Source organism: Trachurus japonicus, chromosome 7, assembly GCF_045865225.1.
Source record: "Trachurus japonicus isolate A0001 chromosome 7, Traja_1.0".
NCBI classification, from domain to species: domain Eukaryota; kingdom Metazoa; phylum Chordata; class Actinopteri; order Carangiformes; family Carangidae; genus Trachurus; species Trachurus japonicus.
This window is the reverse complement of record NC_140913.1, coordinates 34358137-34379502: the sequence shown is the minus strand read 5'-3', so window position 1 is coordinate 34379502 and position 21366 is coordinate 34358137. Positions and strand designations below refer to the sequence as shown.

The 21366-nt window shown below is 45.7% G+C and overlaps 1 protein-coding gene across 2 annotated transcripts in view; it reads left to right on the top strand.

Moving 5' to 3' along the window:
- spryd3 (SPRY domain containing 3) overlaps window positions 1-21366 on the top strand; it is a 94869-nt gene that overhangs the window by 44265 nt on the left and 29238 nt on the right. For both annotated transcript variants that reach the window (XM_085782982.1, XM_085782983.1), the window contains exon 7: window positions 3842-3991. In XM_085782982.1, the coding sequence (XP_085639108.1) occupies window positions 3842-3991 (150 nt within the window). The remainder of the gene's footprint in view (window positions 1-3841; window positions 3992-21366) is intronic.

The following is a 21366-nucleotide window of genomic DNA, read 5'->3' as shown; positions in this document are numbered from 1 at the left end:
CACACACTAATCACCTCAATGTTTTATGAGGATGAACGTGTCTTTAATAGAAAAACAAGAGCACTCGCAGCTCTGCAGGACTCAGTGTCAATTGACACTGCAGAGCTGCGAGTGCTCTTGTTTTTCTATTTTGCTCATTGTTTGCACTCTGCACCTGCCCTCACTGGTGTGATGTGCGTGTCCACTCTGTTTTTGCTGAACGTGTCTTTAACACACTGGATAGATCCAGAAGATACGGGTTATAAGGGTTTTGGTTAAAGCTCCATTCAGTATAAAGGTAGATGTTTGTGTTAAAGCTCCTTAAAAAGAAAGGTAAATGTTTGTGTTAAAGCTCCTTCAAAATAAAGGTAGATGTTTGTATTAAAGCTCCATACAGTATAAAGGTAGATATTTGTATTAAAGCTCCATACAGTATAAAGGTAGATGTTTGTGTTAAAGCTCCTTCAAAATAAAGGTAGATGTTTGTGTTAAAGCTCCATACGGTATAAAGGTAGATGTTTGTGTTAAAGCTCCATACAGTATAAAGGTAGATGTTTGTGTTAAAGCTCCATACGGTATAAAGGTAGATGTCCATGTGTAGTGTGATTATAAAGCAGCTCTAGGTTCTATATTAGTACTGTGAAAGTATCAAAGCCTCAGTCCACAGAGAAATGCACACAGCCTGTATTCAGAAACTGAGCCTTAAAACCATGCAGCCGTCAGGACTTCCTGTCACTTTGTGATGTCACAACAAAGCCCCGCCCCCTCACCACCTGGACAACACCATCCAACAACTTTGCAGGATTTGTAGTTTCTCTGATTGTTTTATTCTGAAATCTGCTCTGTTTTGATTGGACCAGTCAGAACGTGGCTCTACTCGGAGATGGTTCTTTAGATCTTCAGACCTCAGATAAATGTTCCTACAGGTCAACATCCTGAGTTTGAACATGTTTGCAGCTTTTATCAACCTTCACCTTCTCCTCCTGCTGATCTCCTTTGATTCACCACAGTGCGTCTGCTGCCGTGTGATGATGTATAGCTACACAGGAACCACACAAATACAAGTTCTCAGCAACCGGTCGAATCAATCATCGAGCTCAGAGGCTGAAACCCGAGCTTCGTTTCTGAGTAGTTTTCAGTTTGATGAATCACTAAGCAACAGGGAAAAACAAAAGTGGAAAATGGTAATAACTTAATTGAGACACTTGACTTTTTTTTTTGACATAGATCATGAATAGCTGTTCCCACCAGGTGTGTCCTTCAAGTGGCTGGCTAGTGAGACGTAGAGACACACACACACACACACACACACACACACACACACACACACACATATACAAAGGCTTAATGCAGAAGTAATTTTGTCCACCCCCACCTTGTCTGTCATCCTATCCTTTCAGGCCGGGGGCGTATTCCTCATTGTGCACACGCTCACACATGGAAAAGCGGCTGAGCCTAGAGGCTTTGTGGTTGCCTAGCTGCCCACCTACTCACCTGTACCCACCCAGCTTCACCTGTTTAGATGCTTAAGACCAAAATAGACTCAACAGTGTGTGAGTGTATTTTCAGTCTGCAGCGGTTGTTGGTACTTGTTGGTACGGTCGTCACCATGGAAGGTTCAGTTTGTTCAGTTTGACCGGGTCAAGTCAAGCAGAGCTGGACGCACTAACTCCTTCACCTGTTGAGTCCAAGCTCCTTCTGCTTTACCGCTTTAAAAGGATAGTTCACCCAAAATTGAAATTTCACTCATTATCTACTCCCCCTCATGTGGACTAAGGGCTGGGAGAAGTTTCAGAGTCCTCCGTGGCTTCTTTGAGTTACAGGGGGTCTCGGCGTAGCAGTGCATGTCCATATAACGGTTGCAAATGGATACCATTGGATTCCCAGTTCGTCAAATTTGGACGAACTGGGAAGAGGAGCTTCAAGAAGCTTCCGCTACAAAAAAGCTTGAAAAATAGACTTATTTAATTCTTTTCGGGACAATTTCGCATTTTGGGGCTTCAATACAAGACGGACATTACATACGAGCAGCATGGAGGTATTTGGATGTTTTTTGGTGTGTCTTTTTGTTACGAAGACAGTTGGTATCCATTTGCAACCGTTATATAGACATGCACTGCTACGCCGAGACCCCCTGTTACTCAGAGAAGCCACGGAGGACTCTGAAACTTCTCCCAGCCCTTAGTCCACATGAGGGGGAGGAGATAATGAGTGAAATTTAAATTTTGGGTGAACTATCCCTTTAAATATTATAAACTTCATAAACTGCTGCTCCTTTGGCCCCAGTGGTCTAACTAACTAACCCACTGAGGCTGAACTTAAACCAGAACTCTCCAGGTCTGGTGTCTCATCTGCATCTGTTTCCAACAACGAAGCCGGTGAGAAATCAATCCATGGAGCGGTGGATAACGTTATTTATCATCTACCATGTTACCATGTGTATATCTGTGTAGTCTTATCTGTCATCAACAAGAGATTACGGGTTACGGGTTAGCGTGTTACGTTTGTGTGGCGGTGTCGCCATGGAGACGAGAGCTGGGACACCGGGTCGGAGGCTCTTGTCTTACAAGGTTGGTTTTCAGCCAAGAGACGCTCCATTCTCCCTGGAACTAGTTACAAGGCATTGATTTAACCAGAACTAGAGACAAGGGACACATGGAGCTGAGTTAAGGTGGTAGTTCCTCTTTAATTTGTATTAAAAGTAGTTTTTCAATTAGTTCTCAAGATGAAATTTGGGTAACCCTTTAATTTACAGGCCGTTAATTATGTGAATTAACGGTCAATTTCATAGTAATGTCACATGCTTTTCATGCTTTGAATTTTTTGGGAAAGGCCAGAATTGTTCTCCACCACGTCGTTGCAATTGACCGATATTTCTGGGCTATTTCTACAAAATCAATCGTTATTTCTTGGCGATATTTCTCGACATTACTCGACTGACTCTATGGCATTGTGTTTTTGTTTGTTTCACACGGGGGAGAGATCCGTTCTCAACTCTGCCATCATCTTTTTAAACTTAAAGGGATAGTTCACCCTAGAATGATATTTCGCTCATTATCTACTCACCCTCATGTTGACTAAGGGCTGGAAGAATTTTCAGAGTCCACCGTCCCTTCTCTGAGTTACAGGGGGTCTTGGCGTAGCAGTGCATTTCAATGCAACGGTTGCAAAGGGACACCAGAGCTCTTCGTAAAAAAACACACACAAAAAAACATCCAAATACCTCCATGATGCTCGTATGTAATGTCCGTCTTGTGCTGAAGCCCCAAATTGCGTAATTGTCCCGAAAAAAATTAAATAAGTCTATATTTTAAGCTTGTTTGTAGCGGAAGCTTCTCGAAGCTCCTCTTCCTGGTCCGTCCAAATCTCGCGTGATTTGCGCCGGCGTCAGTGCGGTTACTGCGAATCACGCGAGATTTGGACGAGATTTGGACGAGATTTGGACCAAAAGGCCAGAGCACAAGTGTTGTTTAAATTGACTCAGGCAGTAATATCATTAATATTTTAAACAGTCGATTAGAGAGTTTTGTCTGATCTTTGCTGAACTAAATGAATGAAAAGCCTCATAGAGACGCGTGTCTCAGATCTGAGCCGGTTCAGTTCGGTTCAGCTGAGGAGAATAAAAGCCCCGGCCTCTATTGGAGAAGTTACAGTGATGTCATGTAATTTATGTGCTTGCTGGTTGTGCAATAACATCCAAAATGTGAAAATATGTGAGTTGCACAAATGAGTTTTTGCTTCGATAGTTAATAATTTGCTGTTGGAGATGATGAAGAGGACGAAGAAGATCAGTATTAATCTGTTGTGTTCATGTGAACCATATTAACCCCCCCCCCCTCTGTGTGTTTATTGCCCTCCTCAGCTCTTGGAGTACGTTGGCAAAGGGAAGAGCATCATGGACGTGGGTTTGGCTCAGGCCCGCCAGCCTCTCACCACCCGCTGCCACTACTACGAAGTGGAGATTGTTGATGCCGGAGAAAAGTGCTACATCGCTCTGGGGCTGGCGAGAAGGGTGAGCTCTCTAAGAAAATAACAACCTCTCTCACACACACACACACACACTGAGCTGAACACAGAGGCAGGTTTTTGCACCTCCACTCTCCTGAACGTCACGTCTCATTAACACCAGTAAGTTTCACGTGGACTTCAGTTTTGACCTGAGAAGCATGACCTCACTGAGACACCACATGATGAAACGCAGATGTTTGATAAGACAAAATGAAACAAATAAAATACTAATAATAATAATAATAATAAAAAAAAAACGATGACACTTCATATCCAAATGGTCATCGGTCAACTTCGCTGTGACTTCATAATGTTCCACAAAGACACGTCTGGCCCGGGTTCAGCGCTGTAACTCAAGAGCAGAGCGAACCGGGCTGGTTTGGCCCAGACGCTCAACCACAAGGCGGTAATTCTACTTTTTCATTTGGCCTCTGCCCCATTTTTCCACACTGTCATATATTAGGCAGTCTAGCTCAATGAGCCCCAGGGATGTGTGTGTGTGTGTGGGGGGGGGCATGAATAAGCCCCCCCATTGGCTAATTCTTCCAGTTTTACTCTCTCTGTGTGCTCTCCGTAGTTCAACAAGTGGCTGAACTAACAACATATTAATGACGGAAAACCTGAATTGGGAAAAAGAGAGAGAGACAGAGAGACGTAATTATCAGCAGAGCTGGTCGTGTCCATGTGACGGCAGGATTCAGGATTCCCCGAATACATGGAGCAGATATGAGGAGACACACAGTGTGCTGGTGGTAAACAGCAGAAGTGTCTGTCCCATTATCCAGCAGCTGAGCCTTTCTCTTTGGACCTAATGGCCTACTTTGGCTACATGAAACACTTCCAAGAGGAAAATACAATTAGAGAAATTTTAACACCTCTCATTTGAGCCCCTCATTTCTTTTTCCAAAGAATGCACATACGGTTCCCATTTGAGCATTAGCACCGAGGCTATTGGCATGTAGACGTCGCGCTTTGAAGAATAAAACAAACAAAACCTGTAGATGTTGGGCACTGACTAAGAACGATCCGCCGGCTGATGCCAAGAGAGAATAAAACGGGGGGTTAATATTTCATGCACAGCTGCAGGGCTGAGAAGCATCAGCAGTGATTTAGGATCTCTGAAGGACAGGGTTAAACTTGTCTCATCAATGGATTCTCTCATAAAAACCTGTTTGCATGACAATTTCACCTAATGTTATTCTTCTGACTCAGGATCTGTGTCTTCCACGGAGCAGAGTTGATGATTTGTGAGTCTTTACGCCGGTGAGTTCGGCCCTGAAAGGGTTATGAATGTGAAATATGAGTGAGTGCCAGAGCCAAGGCCCGTGGAGCGCTGCCAGCCCGGTCCGGTCCAGGGTCACAACAACTCTGCTCCTTTTAATAACTAGAATAAATGATGAAACTTGTTCAACATCGTTCAAGGCCTCCGAGGCCATTTCTATAAACCTGGACCGGAGGGATGCACCGGTCAGTGAACGACAAGAAGACTGAAGACCTGAAGGAGAGAGCTGCACACTGCAAAAACTCAAAATCTTACCAAGGATATCTGTCTTATTTCTAGTCAAAACTAATCTCATTGTACTTAAAATAAGACTCATCACATGAGGAGTAGTTTGTTTTTAGACACTTTTTACTTCTTTCAAGCAGATTTTTACTTGAAATAAGTAGAAAAATCTGATAGTGGAGCAAGTTTTTCTTTCTTATTACAAGCACAAAAAACTTGCTTTCACTGGCAGATTTTCCTACTTACTTCAAGTGAAAATTTGTTTGAAACAAGTGACAATGATCTAAAAACAAGTTAATTTGTAGGTGTTATTTTAAGTGGAAAGAAACTAGTTTTAACTAGAAATAAGACATTTTGACAAGAAATAAGACAAATATTCTTGGAAAGATTTTGATTTTTACAGTGCAGACGCACAAAGAGCCTATGTGTGTGTTTGTGTTATTCTACAATATTAATAAGTGGTTAAAAGCTGAATAACCTTTTATCAGGGTTGTTGCATTTACAGATTTTATAGACAATAATTCAGACAGTAACTCCTCCCTCCTCCAGATAAACTGTAGTTCTCCTGCTACTGGGTTATACAGAGGCATCATGCAAAAGTTTGATCATCCCTGGTTTAAAATGTGTGTTAATATTAAAACAGTTCATCCAGTGGAAGATGAAATGATCTCCAAAAGACATGAAGTTCAACATGAAACACAACTTTTTTATTTTAGTTTTCTACAGTTTCAGAGTGAAAAAGGGAAACAAAGCATCCCACCACTCCGACATCCCACCATTTAGACATCGAACCATTCCGACATCCCACCACTCCGACATCCCACCATTTAGACATCCCACCATTCAGAAATGCAACCACTCCGACATTCCACCATTCCGACATCCCACCATTTAGACATCCCACCATTCAGACATGCAACCACTCCGACATCCCACCATTCCGACATCCCACCATTTAGACATCCAACCATTTAGACATCCCACCATTCAGACATGCAACCACTCCGACATCCCACCATTCCGACATCCCACCATTCCGACATCCCACCATTTAGACATCCCACCATTCAGACATGCAACCACTCCGACATCCCACCATTTAGACATCCCACCACTCCGACATCCAACCATTTAGACATCCCACCATCCGACATCCAACCATTTAGACATCCCACCATTCCGACATCCCACCACTCCGACATCCAACCATTTAGACATCCCACCATTCCGACATCCCACCACTCCGACATCCCACCATTTAGACATCCCACCATTTAGACATCCCACCATTTAGACATCCCACCATTCCGACATCCCACCATTCCGACATCCCACCACTCCGACATCCCACCATTTAGACATCCCACCATTCCGACATCCCACCACTCCGACATCCCACCATTTAGACATCCCACCACTCCGACATCCCACCATTTAGACATCCCACCATTCCGACATCCCACCCCACTGACATCCCACCATTTAGACATCCAACCATTTAGACATCCCACCACTCCGACATCCCACCATTCCGACATCCCACCACTCCGACATCCCACCATTCAGACATCCAACTATTAGACATCACACCATTTAGACATCCCACCACTCCGACATCCCACCATTTAAGTGGTGTTCACACCAAAGGCGATTTTTTCGCGCGACAAATGAGAATCCGTCGCGCTATCGCTCGTGTTTTGATGCGTGACCGTTTTGTGTAAATTCGCGCCATCGCGTCATCGCGCCCCCCCTCCCCTCCCCTCTACTGTCAATCCAGCTAACAGGACGGATGTAAAAATGTGTTGAGACACAGAAAGTGCACTCATTTTACCGTAGGCTTGACAATGGACGAGGTGAAGCTGATCCTTGACGTCCTGGTCCGGGTGTAGCAGGTAAAAAAAACTCCGCTCAGCCCCGCTCGTATCGCGGCCGTTGTAAGGTACTTCAGACTGACTGTTGCTGAGTTTGAGGACTTGCTAGCTAGGGTTGTTGCCAGGATCTCCAGGCAGGACACCAACTAAAGTTACAGGCGCTTCATTTCAGCTGCAGAGTGCCTGTCCATCTGTCTCCGGTGAGTAGCAGTCGGTGGCAGTGTATTGTTGTGTCAGAATCTCAACGCTGATAGGCTGTCGCGTCACGGCGTCACGTGATGTCGCGTCAAAAGTTCAATATTTTCAACTCGGGCGTTGGCGCAATTTTCGCGGCATCGCGTCGCATGGCGCGATTTCGCGTCTAATCGCGTCTGTGCATTGACTTTACATGTAATCTCGACACGCGACAACGCAGCATCGCGTTGCCTTTAGACATCCCACCACTCTGACATCCCACCACTCCGACATCCAACCATTTAGACATCCAACCACTCCAACATCCCACCATTCCGACATCCAACCATTTAGACATCCCACCACTCCGACATCCCACCATTTAGACATCCAACCATTCCGACATCCCACCATTCCGACATCCCACCACTCCGACATCCCACCATTTAGACATCCCACCATTCAGACATCCCACCATTCAGACATGCAACCACTCCGACATCCCCGACATCCCACCATTTAGACATCCAACCATTTAGACATCCCACCACTCCGACATCCAACCATTTAGACATCCAACCATTTAGACATCCCACCATTCCGACATCCCACCATTTAGACATCCCACCATTCCGACATCCCACCATTTATACATCCCACCATTCCGACATCCCATCATTCCGACATCCCACCACTCCGACATCCCACCATTTAGACATCCACCCATTTAGACATCCACCCATTTAGACATCCCACCATTCCAACATCCCACCACTCCGACATCCCACCATTTAGACATCCCACCACTCCGACATCCCACCATTTAGACATCCCACCACTCCGACATCCCACCATTCCAACATCCCACCACTCCGACATCCCACCATTTAGACATCCCACCACTCCGACATCCCACCATTTAGACATCCCACCATTTAGACATCCCAGCATTTAGACATACCGCTATTCCGACATGCTAACGTCCCACCATTCCAACAAGGCTTTATATAAGGAAATGTGCGTTACTCAACAGGCGACTCCCTTCTTTAAGACATGCTGATAGAGGAATACCCACATGGTTGGGTGTAATTACGCAGCAGAGCGCAGACAGGGACTAACAAACTTTTTCATGATGCCACTGTATATTCAGTACTGTGCAAAAATACTGTAAAGTTTACTAAGAATGCTTTCAAAAATGGAAGTGTTAATAGTTTATTTCCGTTCACTAACAAAATGCAGAGAATGAGCAGAAGAGGAATCAGAATCCTGGAGAACGACCTCAGATCTCAGATCCTTCAGTCTCCTCATGTGATCCCAGACAGACACTGAGGATAGTTCTTTTGTTTTATTATTTATTTACTCTTTATTCATACTTTCAGTCTTTATACTCAAGATAGTTCTTAATGGCGTTGGCTGTATATTTGGGGCCAATCAGATGCCTCCTTGATGGAGCTGCATGATGGATAAGCATTCTTTTTTACAGCTGCCTCAAACCTTTTGCACTGTATTGTTGTAATATATTTGTCCTTTTATTCAAAAGAGGATAAGAACGTTTTTGTTTTTTTGTTGGAAATATTAGTGGAAACAGCTCGAGGCCTCAGGGAGGACGACGTGTCTCCTGCCAGCAGCCGACATCTGAGACTTTAGAGTTTCTAGAAGACACTCAGAGTGTGTGGGAGCAACAAGGTCTGGGTTTCTATGAACTGTCCATGTTCACGGGATCCAGGTGTGTTTCTCAGAAAACGACCCGACCGACAAAACATCTGCACTCTGTACGCTGCACAATATGATGTTAATAAACACACAAAACTGTAGTAGAGCAGTTTTCATACAAGAGAACAAAGCAAATTTATACACAGAGTCATGAAACACATCAGACCTGTGGAAATAACACACACTGTAACACACAGGAATATAATGAGTTCTTTATTAGATGTGCTGTCTCACTGTCGAGGGATCCGACATATAACAATGTACAAAACAGTCACAAACAGACAAAATCATAGACAACACAAACAAACAAACCAAAGTATCAACTAAACAGTAAATAGACAAACAATCAGACAAAACAGAGTTATATAAAGTAATAATGTTCGTGTTAGTGTCAATGAATCAGCAGCAAAGAAGCAGAATTATGGACAACGACGGTTATATTCATGATTCATGATTAAACCCTGAGGGTAACCTCCCAAGGGATTAATAAAGTACTATCTATCTATCTATCTATCTATCTATCTATCTATCTATCTATCTATCTATCTATCTAAAATCCTGATCATCTATATAAACATTACAAATGACTCACACAGCACAGCTATAAATTATGTTTACATCATGCTCATGTGTCAAATACAAAGATAATAAATCAGGATTAATGATAATGACATAATATGATTGTACGGTTGCCTGCAAACACAGATAAAACACTGCAGGAAAATATTAACACTTGAATATCTCATAAGTCCATAAATCAACACAAATTGATTTTAAATGTAACTTCACCCCAAAGCCTTTATTACACCGCTAATCTACCAAACACACATCTGAACTCTTCTCCAGAGACAAACCAGCGATAACAGAGTCAGATGGACGTAAACAGCACACACACACACACCGTCTGAGTTTAACACACACAGACAGACATTGCTCCCATGGGTGAGACAGAAACTGAGTGGTGGTAACTCGGTCCCATTACCCCCCCGTCCTCTGCCTCTGCATCTGGCTTTCATTATTCAGATATTAAGCTTAAGTCCAGGAGAGGTGATAAAGCAGCAAATTGAAGGGCTGGATAATGACTGTTTACTCTGCAGCAGCAGTCACAAGCTGCATGCTGCTCTGCTTCACCGAGCATCCCAGAATACCAACACACAGTCTGACACTTCACCCCAACCCCCCGCTCCCCACTGGTTATTCTGCCTCCAGCTTTGTAATCAATATTTCTAACTTTGCAGCAGACAGTCACAGTCACGTCTGCAGAAACGTCTCTTGTTTTCATTCAGTCGGGTTCAGTTCAGTGTTTAGAGGAGAGAGAGTAAAGACAGAAACATCTCAGCTGCTCCGGGATCGATGGATCACATGGAGTTTGATCGATTCCACCGTGAAGCTGGAAGAACGTCCAGGTTCAGCTTCATCCAGAAAACCTGCAGCAGACTCCACTCGTCATTGTCTGAAGTCGTTGGAGGTTCCATGATTTCCTACGTTTCCCACACTCCCACACTGTTCACTGATAACTTTAAAAGGATAGTTCACCCAAAATTCAAAGTGCACTCATTATCTACTCACCCTCATGTGGACTAAGGGCTGGGAGAAGTTTCAGAGTCCTCAGTGGCTTCTCTGACTTACAGGGGGTCTCGGTGTAGCAGTGCATGTCCATATAATGGTTGCAAATAGATACCAACTGTCTTCGTAACAAAAAGACACACCAAAAAACATCCAAATACCTCCATGCTGCTCGTATGTAATGTCCGTCTTGTATTGAAGCCCCGAAATGCAAAATTAAGAGATTTGGACGGACCAGGAAGAGGAGCTTCCGCTACAAACGAGCTTAAAACATTTTTTTCGGAACAATTTCTCATGTTGGGGCTTCAATACAAGAGGGACATTACAGACGAGCACTATGGAGGTATTTGGATGTTTTTTGGTGTGTCTTTTTGGACGAAGAAAAGTTGTATCCATTTGCAACCGTCATATGGACATGCAGTGCTGCACGGAGCCCCGCTGTAACTCAGAGAAGCCACGGAGGACTCTGAAACTTCTCCCAGCCCTTAGTCCACATGAGGGTGAGTAGATAATAAGTGAAATTTCAATTTTGAGTGAACTATCCCTTTAACTCTGTCTGCCTCCTACTGCAATAAGAAGCAGAGGAGATGTAAGTCTAAGGCCACTCAATGAAACAAAGGATGAACATCTGAAGATTCGGCCCCCTGGTCGTCATGGCTCACCGCTCAGCTCTGCAGACGGAGCAGCTGTCACATGGAGCGTTCTCACCACTGGTCGCTCCGAGCAACGTGCTACAGCCGGTTATCGACCCGGCACATCAACGTCTGTGTGGCACGTACGACGCAGAGTCTGCTCAGCTTTAAACACTGAGCTTTGTGTGGACAAGCACATGCATGCACGGGTCTGAGTCCATTCAGCGTCTGCTCCAGCCGACCATTCAAATCATACAGATCCAGTCCTCTAACAGAGCCTGTTAAAGGAGAATTCCGGTAATTTTTTACCCCTAAATCGTTGTCCTGATGGTCACCCAGTGTTGGCGGGAGCAAAAAATGCGACTAAAGTTGATGCAGACAAACCAGAGTTACACCATGGCTACCCGGCGCTAGGGATAGCCACAACGCTAACCCATGGGGGCAATTCTTTCAACCACAACAAACACTCAGAAAACAATCAAATATCTACCCAAAAATAAACGGTCAGAGATATTTTGGACATCACCACTGCACTGCTCCACCGTTTATTTATGTACAGAAACAACAAGGAATTCTCCTTTAAAACCAAATGAGCTGGAAGTAAATAGTTGAATCCCCCAAGCTGCAGTTGGCAGCTTCCTGTCCGACAGGGAAGTATCAGGAATCTGCAGCCTGTGCTGAGTGTGATGGTGTTTTATGTAAGGTGGGCTCGGCTCGGCTCAGCGTGTTGTTGTGTAGTTGTTGTGTATGTGGGTTAATCTCACATCTGGTTCGACCCCGCTGCCGTTCCTAGACCTGTTGTGACCCCTCACTCGCTCTCCCTCTCCCTCTCTCCCTCTCCTTCTCATTCCTCTGGAGATAGATAAGGTCCATGAATGTACAGCATGCATACGCTTGGTAGCACCGTTGTTTTTCATCCGGTACACACAGCGGTTGCCAGGCAGCGGGACAAAGAGAGATCTAACCTTAGTTAGGAGGTGGAAGAGTGTAGGGGTGAGATGGAAGTAAGTGTGTGTTTGTGTGTGTGTGGGGGGGCAAGATAGAAAGTTTGGAGGTAGAAAATGAAGGGAAGTTATTCAGAATATGAAAAACACAGGAAAACCCTCATGTCCTGAAAAACAAACCCTAAAACACTAGAAAAAAGAGAAAGATCATAACCCTGAGGGAGGGAGGGGAGGTTAAAGAGGCAGGTAAGGGAGATGGGGGGGGGGGGGGGGGGGTTGGAAAACAGAGAGATGAATGGATAGGTGTCATGGTTGTGAAGGAGGAATGAAGGGACTGATGTGGTTCAGTGAATGAAACAGATGGTTTTCTGTGTTCACCCCTGACCTCGTTTCTCTGACGGCTGTTTGGCTCCGACTCTGTTCTGTTAATATACACACACACACACACACACACACACACAAAAACCACAAACAGTGTGTTCTTCTCTCACACACCAACAAGAAATAAAAACCTGCTCAGGAGAAAACGGGAACGGCAGCGTTTTCCTCTGTCCTCGTTTGCCCCGGCCAGCCGGGTCCTGGGAACAACAGCGCTCTTCCTCTTCCTCCTGTGATGATGCAGCAGCAGCAGCAGCAGCAGCAGCAGCATTAACAGCAGCAGCAGCTCTCCAGGTTTCACTGCTGCACTCTTTTGTTTTTACACCAAATTGACCCTGTTTACTCAAACAGGGTCAATTTGGTGTAAAAACAAAAGAGCAGCGCCGGTGCCGAGGCCTCTGATGTGGAAGCTGCAGCACCACAACAATGTACAAGGTCCTGGTTTAGAGCTGCAGCCATGAGTCAGTGTTATTCTGTCAGTCAGTCCATGAAACATTCATGCAGCTCGGCTCCATGGAATTCATTATGTTGATGGACACTTTTCAATAGCTAAAGTTTTTTATTATTATATACGACAAAAGAGAGGTCATTCTTTTTGTACCTTTGCATGATTGGAGCTCTGTGACTGACAGCAGTGGGCGTGGCCGCCTACGTAACATCTGGGCCCAGTTGTTCAAAAGTAATCTGAACGGATTTTGGATAATGGATTGGATCAAATCTTGAAAATGGGTTGTTCAAAACCAAAAACAGATTCTGAGATCAGATTGGTTAATGTTGATTTTGCACCTAATTTTTAAACAGTCATTAGTAAATGAAGTTAACTTTTGAATAATCTACAAATGAAAAACCTTTCCCCAAACTGAATTTAATGAAATTTGAAGTTTGAATTTTGAGCGTGGTGAATGTGCAGGTCACAACTTGTCCACCAGAGCGTTGTGGAGTTGTTGGATTGTGTTTTTGATGAGTTTGATGAGGGAAACCAAGAAATCCCATGAGCCTCCGTGTAGCGTAGCTCTGAGCAGCTCACGGCTCTGCTCCGCCGTTCTAAAAATATCTTGCACCGACAATTAAAGGTAACGAACCTACTGCTATGACTATAGGAATTATGGCAATGGGCAAATGTTGAACTATCCCTTTAAGGGTTGAAAAGCACTTCCCCTTTTGCTCTTAAAGAATTTGGACTCTCTACTCTTACAGGAGAACGCGTAGTTCCAGTGCTCGGGCCAAACTCCAGTGGAAGTGGTTAAAATGGGACATGGACTCAACGTCTTCCTCCCTCTTTGCTGTTTTCAGACATTTTATACACACAGTGAATAATCTGTGACTGATTATTAAATATTTTGCTGCTGCTCCATCAGGTCGGTGATAACCAGCCAGGAGAACTCAATGACAGGAAGTAAATCAGGGTCTGAAAGCTCCTTTAGCTGCTGAAGAATTGTAGCTCGTGTTACTCAACAGATGACGGATAAAGACTGAGCCCGGGCTTCCAGATCAGATATTATTATTATTTGTTAAAGTGAAGCTGTCACAGTTGAACATAGTTCAGACGTGGAAAGAGAGACTGAAAACAGCACCAAGACAAGATGCAGCTGTGGAGACGCTCAGAGTCCAGAGACTGAAACAGATCCGACTGATTTCAATTAAGTTTAAATTCAGAGATGTCCGACGTCGCCAGACTCAATAGAATTAATTGTGGTGATGATTGCTGAACTTTTTCTGTCGCTCCACCAGAAACGAGAGCTTCCTGTTTTTTTATTTTTGGTTGAAATATCTGAAGAAAACACATCAGTTCCCAATAGAATCAGTTCTGTGATCTCCTGGTTTTATAAAACAACAAACGTAGTCATGGCGACCCTCATGTACCTCAGAGAAGTGACATCACTGGGTGCTGATATCTGGGCCTCGCAGGCTAAAGCCCTATTCGCATGGGATTAGTATTACCTGGGGACGTCTGGTAATTTGTAAATTACCCCCCCAACATCTGTGTTTCTTGTGGTGCATTCGCATGGGATAGCCTAAGTGAAGTTTGTATTTTTACTCAAATTTACTGACATAAGGCTCCGATATGATGTCAAAGCTGTGCACATTGTAACATCCGCTGCTGTCACATCCATGTGCGAAGCAAATGTAAATAAAATGTCAAAGCAGCAACATGACTTTGCAACAGTGCAGTTGTATTAAGCCTGTTGAAAGCCGCCGTCATCCATCTCAATATCCTCCTAAATTTCACTCTTTTTATGGATCTGAGCTTTTTAGAGTAGGGTAGAGTAGAGTAGAGAATACTTTATTCATCCCTAGGAGGGAAATTCAAATTAGTCCAGTAGCTCACACGACAATGACACAAAAAAGAAAGAAAGATGGAGCAGGACCTCTAGATGGAGCAAGACTTCTGGATGGAGGAGCAGGACCTCTGGATGGAGCAGGACCTCTGGATGGAGCAGGGTCACTGGATGGAGCAGGACCTCTGGATGGAGCAGGACCTCTGGATGGAGCAGGGCCACCGGGTGGAGCAGGACCACCGGGTGGAGCAGGGCCACCGGGAGCAGGACCTCTGAATGGAGCAGGACCTCTGGATGGAGCAGGGCCACCGGGTGGAGCAGGGCCACCGGATGGAGCAGGGCCACCGGGAGCAGGACCTCTGGATGGAGCAGGACCACCGGATGGAGCAGGGCCACGGGATGCAGCAGGGCCTCTGGATGGAGCAGGACCACTGGATGCAGCAGGGCCTCTGGATGGAGCAGGACCTCTGGATGGAGCAGGGCCACCGGGTGGAGCAGGGCCGCCGGATGGAGCAGGGCCGCCGGATGGAGCAGGGCCGCCGGATGGAGCAGGACCTCTGGATGGAGCAGGGCCACCGGGTGGAGCAGGACCTCTGGATGGAGCAGGGCCACCGGGTGGAGCAGGGCCACCGGATGGAGCAGGACCTCCGGATGGAGCAGGGCCACCGGATGGAGCAGGGCCACCGGGTGGAGCAGGGCCTCTGGATGGAGCAGGGCCACCGGATGGAGCAGGGCCTCCGGATGGAGCAGGACCTCCGGATGGAGCAGGACCTCCGGATGGAGCAGGACCACTGGATGGAGCAGGACCGATGATGAAGGGGCAGCTGGGTGGATCAGGATGGAGCGGCCAAATCATTTTTGCTTATCTGCCCCACTACCATATTCCTCATTCTTGCAGCAAGGAGAGAGGAGCCGTCCACCACCGCTGCTTTCCTGGTCAGTCAAGGTGCCATGAAGTGGCTGATCCAGGCCGTCCAGAATTGCCTCCTCCTTCTTCAGTGCTCTAGTGCCTCAGGATGTTTAGTTAAACGCCTTCGGAAATGCCGCTCATAATTTCCACCGCAGCCTCCATGTTTCAACCCGTACAGTATGGTACGACTCGACTCGGCCTTTTTGCGTTTCCATTACGTAAAAGTACCTGGAATCTGGTACCCGGTACTATTGTTTTAGTAACTGCTCGGCCGCGGTTCCAAAACGGGTGAAGTGGTACTAAAATGTGACGTGTAAACATTGCAGACCGCTGATTGGTCAGAGAGTCGTCACCAGCGGCCAGCGGTGGATAACGTTATATAACACATACGATGTTACGACCTGTATGTGTAGTCTTAACTGTCACAAACAAAAGCTTACGGGTTACGGAGCACGTTTGTGGCACGGTGGAAACGTTAAAGTTAACCTTTGAAACTAGGTTTTAGAAGCAGACGACCTCAACATGTTCACATGAGGAGGATGTAAAGTTGTAAAATGTATAATTGCAAAGTGAAGATTTGTTGTAAGGGACAAATTTTAAGATAATATTACGCCACCGCCACTGCTGCTGCTGCTGCTGATTGAATTGAATAAGAGAGCAGACGTGGTGTATCAGCTTTATCTGTTGGTATCCAGAGAGCACTTGCATCAGTGAGAAGAGGTGGACAAGCCCCAACACATGCTCCCAGATCTGCTGTTGTTCTGCTCTCTCCAGTCAGATTATCAGCTAATGTCAGACAGTTGCTGTTATCGTGTGTGCAGCTCCAGGTTTTAGCCCGATGACACAAGGTTAAACAAACAGACCTGCATTAGATCCTACACAGTTTCTGCCCAGCCCCTATATAGGTGAGGTTGTGTGGGCACGTACAAACAGAGACACACCACTTTCCCTCCTTTACAAACTGAACCTTCAGCACACACACACACACCCATACGCTCAACATCCATGGTAATTCATGGCTTAAGTTTATATTTTTAGATAGCTCTGAGATGTGCCAGGCTGATAGGTGCAGTAGATGATGATGGTTTTCCTCGTGGCCCGCACCTCTGCGCTTGTTTCTCTCTCAGACTTGTTTACTCTGCCACAGTGTGGAAATGCAGGCAGCTGTGATGACACTGTGGATCGGATCCTGCAGCTCCGTGCTCACGGCTTCTGCAGTCTAGTAGCAGGGTCACGGTCTTGGACGGGGTTTCCAACGTGGACCTGAGAGTTGGACCGGTCGGTTCAGAGCGTGCATCCCATCGTATGTTGATGGAGGGCTGTTGCCCTACAAAGGCAAAGTGCAGTATCTGTAAAAAAAAGAGAGAAAAACAGCTTTTTGTGTTTTTCATTGTCGGGTTTAAGCATCAAATTATGAATAACTACCAAGTCTATAATTGATTAGATAAAGGTGGACTGAATTATATGTATTTGGTAGTTTGTCTTTCTGACGAATTTTGACTGTTGTATGACAGATACTGCACTTTGCCTTGGTTTTGGTGCAGATAACTGCACTTTGCCTTGGTTTTACTCCAATGGAATTATAGAACGAATCCTCTCGTTGTTTAGAACTACTTCCGGGTAGAAAACCAGCATATATCTCATTTTCCACGTCACTATATCACTGTTTAGACTAATCTAATGTTTGTAAAGTTTATAAAACCAATGATTGGACAAACATTACTATTTATGTGTGCACATTTTTGTAATTAGTCATGGTTATCATAGATTAGCTGGGCTAACGGTTAGCTACCTGTTTAACTTTAATAACTCAGTGACTCAATAAACGGTCCATGAAAAAATATTTTTTCCAGCGGATAACGATAACATGACTGAGCTAACTGGAGTAGTTTCATGTTGTGTCCGACAACGGGAGGGTTTTAACAGCTGACGTCCTGATGTTAGCTTAGCTACCGCCGTTAGCTTAGCTACCGTTAGCTGTCCCTGTCAGCTGCAGCCACTGATGCTTTAGACACTGTGATTCCCCCAAACTGAATAAATACCACAAATAGCAACACAAAACACACACACACAAATAGTAATGTTTCTTCAATCATTTCAGATTTGTCTAAACGGTGATAGGGCGTGAAAAACATGATATATAGCTAAACTCTTGTTCGTTACTACTGTTCTCATTCATATTACGTGCTGGTTTTCTACCCGGAAGTAGAAACAAGGCGATTTAGTCTAGAGTAAATTATAGGATGTAGGGAGTACAGTAGCTACAGTTACTCGGTTTCACAGTGCTTTTTTGGATGGACAGCAAAATAAAAAGCCCAATAACTCTGGAAATGTTTGCAGTACCAATATCAAATTCTACCAGATTGAAGAGAATATGCCACACTTTTGATTGGAAAATTTGAAAAAATGCAGATACTACACTTTGCCTTGGTAGCGCAGCGTAGGTGTGAGCTGTAGCGGTACTGCCGCTGCTGAATGAAAAACATAAATCTGAGCAGCTGTTGCAATTCTCCAACCACAATAGTTTGGAATGTTTCTTCTATCAGAGATGAGCTGTTTCAAGTCCTGCAAAACAAATCCTATTAAGAGCTTGTTTTCATACTGTCAGCTTGTTTTTTTTGTACCCAGACATCCCATGATTAATACTAACTGCCTGGCAAAGTGTATTTGTCTTCTCCATCGGTTGCTATTAAACAGTGGTTTTGGACTGCCCCGCATAACTTCCAGGTGTAGTAACTGCAGTACGTCAAATTAATTTGAAGACCAAACTGCTGTTTGTTGACTGTCGGCCGCTCGCCAGCTTCTGTTTAAACAATAATCTCAGTCTTTCATATGCACATGACGGCTTTGAGCCGGATACTGAGGCTGAAGCTGCACGTAGCGTTAGATCCATGTGGAAGAACAAGGACAGGAAAACTGAAAAGCTTAGATTCCCAACTTGTTGATATTCTTAAATGTGTTTACAGCTCCAACATCAGCGGAGCAGGAAGTCGATGCAGTTCTACGTATTTCTACTGTTGGGTTTGACAGCTCAAAGTGCCTCGTGTTTAATGGCTTAGAAGGCTTGGCTCCGGTTACCTAACAGGTCTAAAACTGTTGGGTTCTGCTGAAGCAGTCGGGCTCATGTTGGCGTAGGAGTTTAAAGTTTGTTTAGTTTGATTCATTGTAATTTGGAGTTGTTGGAGTAGATGATGTGGACATGTACGGGACTTTACAGCAGAGTCTCCAACGGTGGATTAGATTGGTCGGTGTGTGAACCAAAGTGTGGAGCCATTGGTCGACGGTACTGAATATGAGCTGCTGCTTTATCCAGATGTTGCAATATGGTGGAGCTGGTTTGTGCGTTTGCAGAGGAGGGAGCGCTGGTTGAGTGTTTCTCACCAACAACATGTTTGTTTGATGGATCGAGCACATTGAATAGATGTTTTGAATTGATGATGGACACAATTACCAAGAAGACAGCTATGAAAACATGCATTAACGCTTGATCCATTTATCAGACACAAGTCTGCGGTTCACATTAACCCACTATAAATCCATCCCTCATTTGTTTAGCCGGTCCCGATCCCGTCTTGTTCCACAGCGTTCCTCCAAATCACCGATCAGACCCCGTGTCCGTGGATCATCCATCAGGGGCCAAACTTCCCAACGCTCCCGTTCTCCTGGTGGAGATGGAGCCCACATGCCAGTCAGCGTGAGGAATCCTCCGGCTTGTGGTTGAGACGAGGGGGGAAGAGGAGCAGACTTGGCAGATGGAGGGTTTTCAGGCTTGGAGCAGTAGCTGCATTCCTCCATGTCTCTCTGTCTTCCTCTGCTGATGTCTCACTCTGTCCTTTCTCCCGCTCTTTCGCTTTCCCCCCATCCATCTCCATTTCCTGCTCCTCAATCCCCACCGGGGTTGTCAGACATGATTGCTGATGTTTCCCTGATGTCCTGGCCTCCAACGCTGCTCTGTCTGCCTGCGTCTCCCTATTACTCACTGCTCTCCACCACACAGGTGCTAATGCTCATAATTTAATCGAGCCGTATTTTGTGTGTGTGTGTGTGTGTGTGTGTGCGTCAGTCATCAGTCACCGACGGCTGTTGTTGTACGGCGACCTGCTGAAGGTCGACTCTGTCCCATTCTGGATGTCGGAGCGTATGTCGTATGTTGGATTTCTTCTTAGACCTGAGGAGAAACTGTGAACAAGAAACCATTTACAAGACAGAAGAGAGAAGCGTCATGTCTTTGTCCTCGTCCCCGTCCCCGTCCTCCCTCTCTCTTGCTCAGTATTGTGTTTCTGCAATAATGGAGGTGCAGCCGAGAAGACAGATAACAATCTCTGGTAATTACCTCTGACTCATGCTCTGATCTAATCCTAAAGTTGGCCCACTGCTTATTTCTGTTGGCATCGTCCGACCTGCAGAAAGACGTACGTACTGTACACGCAGAGAGACGTAGAGACAGAGAGAGATGGAGAGAGAGACAGAGACGGAGACAGAGACATGATCAGCTCAGAGAGAAGCAGCAGATCCTGACAGATCCACGCACTGGTTCTAACACAGAGCACTGGGGGACACTGGGGGACATTGGGAGCCACTGGGAAACACTGGGGGACATTGGAAGCCACTGGGAGACACTGGGAAACACTGGGGGACATTGGGAGCCATTGGGGGACATTGGGAGCCACTGGGGGACATTGGGGGACATTGGGACCACTGGGAAACACTGGGAGACACTGGGAAACACTGGGGGACACTGGGGGACATTGGGAGCCACTGGGAAACACTGGGGGACATTGGGAGCCACTGGGGGACATTGGGGGACATTGGAAGCCACTGGGAGACACTGGGAAACACTGGGGGACATTGGGAGCCACTGGGAAACATTGGGAGACACTGGGAGACAGAAAGACGTACGTACTGTACACGCAGAGAGACGTAGAGACAGAGAGAGATGGAGAGAGAGAGAGAGACAGAGACGGAGACAGAGACATGATCAGCTCAGAGAGAAGCAGCAGATCCTGACAGATCCACACACTGGTTCTAACACAGAGCACTGGGAGACACTGGGAGACACTGGGAGACACTGGGAAACACTGGGAGACATTGGAAGCCACTGGGAGACACTGGGAAACACTGGGGGACATTGGGGGACATTGGGAGACACTGGGGGACATTGGGACCACTGGGAAACACTGGGAGACACTGGGAAACACTGGGGGACACTGGGGGACATTGGGAGCCACTGGGAAACACTGGGGGACATTGGGGGACGTTGGGAGCCACTGGGAAACACTGGGGGACATTGGGGGACATTGGGAGCCACTGGGAAACATTGGGAGACACTGGGAGACAGAAAGACGTACGTACTGTACACGCAGAGAGACGTAGAGACAGAGAGAGATGGAGAGAGAGACAGAGACGGA